Source organism: Montipora foliosa, chromosome 11 (assembly GCF_036669935.1).
Source record: "Montipora foliosa isolate CH-2021 chromosome 11, ASM3666993v2, whole genome shotgun sequence".
Lineage (NCBI taxonomy): Eukaryota > Metazoa > Cnidaria > Anthozoa > Scleractinia > Acroporidae > Montipora > Montipora foliosa.
In genome coordinates, this window is record NC_090879.1 from 14,090,876 (window position 1) to 14,098,375 (window position 7,500).

The window sequence follows — 7,500 nt, forward strand, 5'->3', positions numbered from 1 at the left end:
CTACCTTCATGTCTGAAAGGCAGTTGTTTTCTGTGAAAAACTGAGTCATATTTATCAGGCATTTCAACTCCTCAATGGAATCAATGTTGTTCTCTGATATGTTCAGCACACACAAGGACTTCTAGCAGGGAACAATAACATTAAAAAACCATTCTACTTAAAATAATCATTATTAGAAACCTCCAGGAGTAAATTGGTTTAACCGTGTGACCACAAATTAATTTTATACTTACAGACAAAGCCTGCAGTGATCGTGGCTCAAAGAGCAGTTTTTCTCCAGGTGGTAGGTCTTGTTTCTCGATGTGGAGCTCCCTCAGACTTTCTAAATTTTCTAACCCTTCAATGACTGTAATTGAATTTGAACCAAGGTACCTATAAACACAAAATACACAACACATTTTGGTTTTGAATCTGAATACATACCTACATGTTATTGTATCTTATGAAAGAGTGGAGTGAATGGTTGGTAATTAAAGAAAGGATTGGTATAGGTGGGGGGGGGGAGGGGGGAGAGATTTGTTTGTATCCCATTCCCTCCCCACGGGTAAGTTAGTCCCTTTCTGGTTGCCTATAAATGGAGACTCTGACCTTTTCATGGCTAACCATGGAAGTTTGTAAATGAATCAAGTTTCACACAGACTACAAACAAATGCATCTTTCTCATCTGTGTGTCTGTGTGAGCATAAATGAACACAAACAGATTCATATATTGAGATACGTTTTCCAATATCAAAGTCACTAGATCTTGAGAGAAAAGAAAAATAATTTGGGGGCAGTCCTGACTTGCAGTTTTAGGGTGCTCGTGTGCACAACACCTTGGAAATTGGTATTGACAGCTGAATGATTGTCTTCACTACTTACAACTTTGTTAATCTTCTGAGGTTGTTAAGTCCCTCTATCTTTGTGATTTCATTCTTTTGGAGGTACAAATGGGTCAAGTTGCTTGCAAATCCAAGGTTCTTGATCTTTGAAATGTTATTGTCATAAAGATAGAGAACTGATAGATTTCGGCAGTGATAGAGGTTGTCCTGTAATTAAAACAAGAACGGTTCAGTTTATAAAATAAGCATTACTGCAGTTTTACAGTACGCGAGCCAGACGAAGCGATCCTTAAATGAACTCGGGTGCTTTTTTTCGAAATCATCTACTTACTATTTCGTCAATGTTCTTTTCAGAAAAATATAGATGAGTCAATCTTCGCACATATTGTTGAACAGTTTCATCTCTTCGTTTCTTGGTGTGGCTTGGAGATTTCGCGATCATTTCGAAAGTTATCTTTCCCATTTTGAAGTTTATATAAAATGATTCGCTATTACAAGTGTTTTGTGTTTATGCTACTAATCACGTGACAAGAAAACAGTTTTTCGTTTCCTTGGAAACAATCTTGGTTCTTAGGCTTCTCCTAAACGAAAGGACGTGAGGAACTGTGCGCTAAGCCGATCTGAAAGAAGATGGCAGCCGGAGGAAAAGTGACAGGTATCAATTTTTTATCAACAATTATTTACTCTAAAAACTTCTGAAGATTAGATTTTCTTTAGGTGCCGTTGTGCATTATTACTGGACAATTGTTTTCTCAGGGCTCTTTCTTATACACTTATTTTGAAAAGGATTGTTTTGCTATATGCGCGCATGGACGGCTAATTGGCTGTTCGATAATATTCCAGGGAATGTTGTTCACATGTCGTGTCCTTGGGCACTAGAAAGTGAAGCCGATCTGTCGGTGTCTAATACTCCTCACACCATTTCCATCAAGCGATTCTTTGATTATTTCCTGCTTGACTTGTAGCTTTCAAAGGAAACCAGCTCTATCGATATTCCGAAGCAACTCCGCAATAGATGGATTTGAACGTTCTACCGTACGCAGAATCACTTAGCGCAGGTCATTTTAAGTACGTGTGTGATAAATCTTCCTTGTATAAATAAATTTGAGTACCTCTACTTCCTACAAGAAGATAACAGAAATGTTCTGTAAGCTTTGTTGCGGAATATCTCCTCTCGAGATCGCAGATCAAGAGCAAAATTTAAGTCATGCATATTTAAAGTTCGCGTATGTAATATTAAACGATGTACGTTTCTTCTTATTATGCTGATTTTTCACTTTGCCAATTTTAGATATACCCTGGTGGAATAAGAGGCTCCAGAAGATCACAAAATGAGTTGACTTGATCTCATGTCACCTTATTATGTCGGGAGATCTTCAAGCAACAATTGAATTCTCTGTGGAGTTTTCATCGTTCCACAATGTTGATCTCTTCCAAAGAGGGTCAGTAAGATATGTTGACATTGTAATCCTTTTTTCCAGGGACCGTTTTTATTGTCAGTTAATCAAAATGGCTTTTAGCTCTTTTTGGATTGAAAAGCAATTATACGTTTTTGATTTTGTCTTTGTGAATCTTGGTGGAAACTTATAGAATTTTATAATCATTGGCATAGAGGTCATTCATTCATCCTTAATATTTTTATGAAAAAAAGCAAGGATAAAATTTAATTTTGGGGCTGTCTACTTGTATGATACTGTGTGTGTGTCATCTTACCTGTCATTGGAAAATTTGTGCATAATACTAAATAAAGATTTAAATGAGATTGTCAAAATAAATATTAATTTTATCTGATGTTGGTTTGAAGTGAATCAAAGAATTGCCTTCACTTAACAGCTTATCTGCTAAATATCTCCACACTGAGTTCTTCTGTGTGCTGATTTTCTTTCATCTAGCTTGCAAATGCAGACGAATTTCGGCCGTCATTTAGAGAAACGATTGCCAGAAACACGTTTCCGTTCACAGGCTAGCTTTCATCATATTTATGAGGATATTTTAATATGAAAGGTGATGTTTGAATGACTTATTTGATTATCAATGAAAGCTGTGAAACATTCCAAAATTCAACCTACAACGATAAAATGACTTTGAGATCCCAAGGAGTCTGGTTAAAATTGAATTTTTTGGATACCTTCATTAGTATTGGGCTGTATTGTGAAAGCAGTTGTTAGAAAAGAAACGCATGTTTTTGGGCGGTTGTAAAGTGAAGCAGACCACAGCAATATTTGAAACAAACATGAAGACATGCTTTGTGAGGGGAAATGCAAAACCATTTACTACTTGTTGCCTGTCACGTCTGACAATCCCTGCTGTTGCTGGAGTTTATTTTATATTTTGTGTACTGTACTGCACCTTATCTCTCATTATCATCAGATATTATCAAATTCGTTGCACACTGAAACCACCCCTAAAGACTGTATCTTGCATTGAAGTGGAGCAGAGACAGAGCCATGTACCAGGTAAATGTCTTGTCTTGTTAAATACCTGTACAAGTTTTTTTAAATTGTGTGTATTGGGCACTGGCACAGTTGTAAAATTTTGCTTCTTATAGGGTATTAAAGATCTGTAGATCAGAAGTAAGATAGCAATACAAGACTGTAATTTTATGAGTCCTGGTTTTCAATAAAATAAAAACCAGCAACAAAGTGTGATGGACGTCTTGAGAAAGAAGCAAAACAAATTTCCTTTTTTAAATCAACAGTACTGTAGGTTGAAGTCAAAGTTCTAGGTATCTCTGAGTACAACAAGAAAGGCTGTACAGGTATGTAATTCAACAGAAGTCTTTTACGCTGTACATTGTATATCCCAAGCCATTTGTTACTTAACAAATGGCTTGGGATATACAATGTACAGCGTAAAAGACTTCTGTTGAATTACATACCTCTACAGCCTTTCTTGTTGTACTCAGAGATACATGTACCTAGAACTTTGACTTCAACCTACAGTACTGTTGATTTAAAAAAGGAAATTTGTTTTGCTTCTTTCTCAAGACGTCCATCACACTTTGTTGCTGGTTTTTATTTTATTGAAAACCAGGAATTCCCAAAGGGGAAAACCTTGAACAAATCCAAGCATAATTGAAAGACAGCCCTAAAATTGACATACTGTACTAGGCCTTTAATTAAGCCCTTTAATGTTTATTTGGTCTTTAGTTTCTAACACTGATCTTTACCTGTTTTGTTATCAGGGCAACAGGGAACTGAATATCAATGTGGATCAACTATCACTCCATCTGGCTTGACAGCTGTCACAAAAACATTTCAAATTCTTTACAGGAATGAAGCTGTGCCAGTGAATGATTCCTTTCTTTTTCGTCTTTACATGTTGGTCAATAGTGATAAGGTAAATTGGTACGGTTTTCTCTATGTTGCAACAGGGTCAGAGGAAGGGGACCAGCGCTTAAAAAAAATAATGAGGGAATGTTTAAAATAACGCAACTTCAACTATGTTAAATCTTTCTAGTCAATGTTACAGTAGGTCAGGCACAGAAATTTGGTACTGTCAAATTGCTTTTAAATGACAATCAGTGATATCAAAGTTCTTGTGCAACGTTTATGTATCTCATCGACTTAGTAATTTGGCTTGATAATGATGACATGAAGTTGTTACACATCGCTCAACGACGTAGATAATTGTTATCACAGATTTGTGTTCTTACAGAATGTTTCACCAAACCTTGTGTCATGCCAATGACTTAATAAAGGTAAATTAACCACTGCACTTAAAGAGATTGACACCTGTCGTTTCAAGCGTCAGCCCTTTTTCAAAGCAAATCTCTGTACAGTGGTTCATTTACTTTTATCAAATGAATGCAGTTCTTAGTATTTGTTGTGTCCTAAATAGAGTTTAACAGGAGAGGGATCATTGCAGCTTCACTTAACCATGATTTTGAAAGTCCTGTTCTTTCAATATTTTATTGTTTTCATTGTTAGATGGTCCAGGAAGTTGACCAGGCTGATTTTCAAATGAATGTGGAACTATTATTCTCAGACTCAGAGTATGGGTGAGGAGTTTTTTTTTTTTTTTTGAGCTGAGTGTCGCTTACATGATTTTGAAACAAGTGGTAGTCAGAGCATATCTAATAGACCAATTCGGCTAGCACAATGTTGTACCCAATTCGAATCACTCAGGGTTAAAGATTCTTAGTGTAGCATTCATATGGAAATACAGTATTTGGAACAAAACATTTTATTCCCAAAGGATCTGAATTGGGTACAACATCGAGGGAGCCAAATTGGTCTATTTCAATGTATACTTCAGCCTAATTCTTTCATTTTTGTTATTGTACTTGTTGCTCTGTTATCTTTGATTTTAGAATTGACTCAATTGATTCACTGACCGTAGTGAGTGCCCAGACATTGAAGCTGCACATGTCCTGTGTCAAGGGGCTCCATCACCATGTGCCAATCCTATTTGATTATTATCACTTTGCCGTCATCGACACTACTATTCATGCTACTGTAACAGCACTTGGTTTGCCTAATCACAGGTATTGTATGTTACATGTGTAAGTGACAAAAGATTCTCGACTGTATTGAACTGCTTTGTAAGTTCCTTGGTTATTTTATTCTGAGAGGTACTCTGTTTTTTTCAGCTCACTAAAAACCATCATTTAAGTGTTGTCTGCTTTGATTTCATATGATTAATTTTTTTATTTATTCTCCCCATTTTTTAGTAGAGCATAGTGCTACCGAGTATGCTACATGTAGATAAAAATGTATCAGTATCAGTATTAGTATTATTGTTTTTGTTATTGTTATTATTATTATTATTATTATTATTATTATTATTATTATTATTATTATTATTATTATTATTATTATTATTATTATTATTATTATTATTATTATTCCTTCACAAGGCAAAAGTAAGATTTAAGTGTCACTGAGGAGAATTTTTGTATGACTGGATATACCGGTAGTTTAACCCTGGAAGATTCTTATGGATACATGTACATGTATACATGTAGCTCTTGCACTTCCTGAAACCTAAGTATATTATTTTGGCACACACCCAGTGATAATCAAGCTACCTGTAAGTAAATGCGGTAATCATTGGTGATGCAGTGACCAGATAAGAAGGGAAGTGAATGATGATGATGATGATGATGTTGACAAAATCAATGATGCTATTGGTGAGGATGGTTGTGAATGTTGCTGGTAGAAGTGGTTGTTGTGATGAAAATAATGATATTGTCTGTGTAATAAAGTAAATTACATGTATTTGTACCCACAGCATTCTAAGACCTGCCAAGAATGCCTGGATGTCCAAACAGCCTTCCAATCAACGTGTCTCCTCACCTACTTTCTATGTTTCGTTGTTCAGTAACAAAGCGTTGGCTCCTCAGGTATTCATGTATGATGATTTCTTTTACTGCTGTTTTGGTTGTTGCTAAGAAAAAATACATTCACAATGATAAAAACTTTTTTTCCCTTTCACAGAGCTCTAAGACCGCTGTTGTTGAAAGGCAGTTGCAGTTTGCTTATGACACCCACAGGTTTGTCAACAAATACAATGAAAGCAGGAAGTTTGTATTTTGGCCTTTATGAACAAGGCGTTACTTGATTATGGTTTCCTTTTTTCATCCAGGTCATTATGTAGTACGTTGTTGTCTTCTCAAGTAAATCTGTTAGCTTATTTACAGTGTCTAATGGAACTTCTTCCTGAAAGTCAGAGAATTGGAATAGGTAATGTAGACGTTAATAGTGAAGAACTTTTGTAAGAAGATGTATGTAGTTGAACTGTAGATACACCTGTATGCCAGAGTTTGATTGGTATAGTGATTATACTGAACAATCATTAGAGTGAGCAACCAAAGATTCTGATCAAAGATTCATGAAAAACAATCATTATGGTGGATTTACATGTAGACTTCTTTCAATCCTGGAATTTTATCTATTGTCCTTTTTTAAGATTTTAGATTATACAGTACATGTAAGGTGGCCATTATCGAAGCCTTCTCCCTTTGTGATTGTATTTGGCATAAAAATTTGATAGACTATCTCAACCTAGAGGTTTTTCTCCAGGTAGCCCAGTTTTCTTCCCTTGTCAAAATAACCCCCCCCCCCCTCCCCAGGAGGGGGTACTCCCAGAAAAATTTGGTAGAGGTTTGCAGCCCACTTCCTGAAACCCTTACCCTAATTTAGACCAAAATCTGCAAATTATTTTCATTTACGAGACATGATCGCAAGCTCTCTCTCTCCTCCCGCCCACCCATCCCGCAAACCCCAAGGCGATTACATCTAGCTGAGATCATGCATCAATTGATTGCGTAGCAGCTGCCACAAGGCCCCTTATGTACCCTCGATTTTGTCAAGGTGGCCCCTTTTGTACAGCTGTATGTAAGACTGCAAGAAAGATTGATTTAGCTCATGCCCACCTCAAACGCCCTAGGATGCCCCCTCCCCTGCCCCCATTGACAAGTAAAATCATTTGGCGTTAGACAGAGTAAAATCTAGTAATTAAGCCTCACTCTCAGAGGTCAGTGGGTTAATACAGGGACAATTTTTTCATTAGGATTATTCACTGGGAGTAGTTGTATTCTTTGTAACTGTACAGTTTGTCTTTTTTGGAACTGTGACGAAGTTTTTGGTGTGTAATGGATCACCTGATAGATTACTACTTAAGTTGATTCCCTTTTCTCTTTCTATAGGCATAGTGGACTTTGGTGAAAAACTGGAGG

At 36.4% G+C, this 7,500-nt stretch overlaps 2 protein-coding genes across 3 annotated transcripts in view; one reads left to right on the top strand and one right to left on the bottom strand.

The window, feature by feature from the left end:
- LOC137977573 (protein phosphatase 1 regulatory subunit 42-like) overlaps positions 1-1,337 on the bottom strand; it is a 6,278-nt gene extending 4,941 nt beyond the window's left edge. The window contains exons 1-4 of the mRNA XM_068824830.1: positions 1,153-1,337; positions 862-1,028; positions 234-372; positions 5-121 (exon numbers count right to left, since the gene is read on the bottom strand). Coding sequence (XP_068680931.1) covers positions 5-121; positions 234-372; positions 862-1,028; positions 1,153-1,284 — 555 coding nt within the window. The 5' untranslated portion in view covers positions 1,285-1,337. The remainder of the gene's footprint in view (positions 1-4; positions 122-233; positions 373-861; positions 1,029-1,152) is intronic.
- LOC137977571 (protein FAM135A-like) overlaps positions 1,338-7,500 on the top strand; it is a 20,882-nt gene continuing 14,719 nt past the window's right edge. Inside the window, exons 1-10 of one of the 2 annotated variants that reach the window (XM_068824826.1) lie at positions 1,338-1,476; positions 2,113-2,263; positions 3,192-3,277; positions 4,006-4,160; positions 4,751-4,821; positions 5,134-5,307; positions 6,054-6,165; positions 6,260-6,315; positions 6,408-6,505; positions 7,471-7,500. The exon at positions 7,471-7,500 is cut by the window's right edge and continues 20 nt beyond it. In XM_068824826.1, the coding sequence (XP_068680927.1) occupies positions 2,184-2,263; positions 3,192-3,277; positions 4,006-4,160; positions 4,751-4,821; positions 5,134-5,307; positions 6,054-6,165; positions 6,260-6,315; positions 6,408-6,505; positions 7,471-7,500 (862 nt within the window). In that variant the 5' untranslated portion in view covers positions 1,338-1,476; positions 2,113-2,183. Of the gene's footprint in view, positions 1,477-1,602; positions 1,890-2,112; positions 2,264-3,191; positions 3,278-4,005; positions 4,161-4,750; positions 4,822-5,133; positions 5,308-6,053; positions 6,166-6,259; positions 6,316-6,407; positions 6,506-7,470 lie in introns of those variants that run through there. The other variant, XM_068824827.1, reaches the window with a different exon arrangement.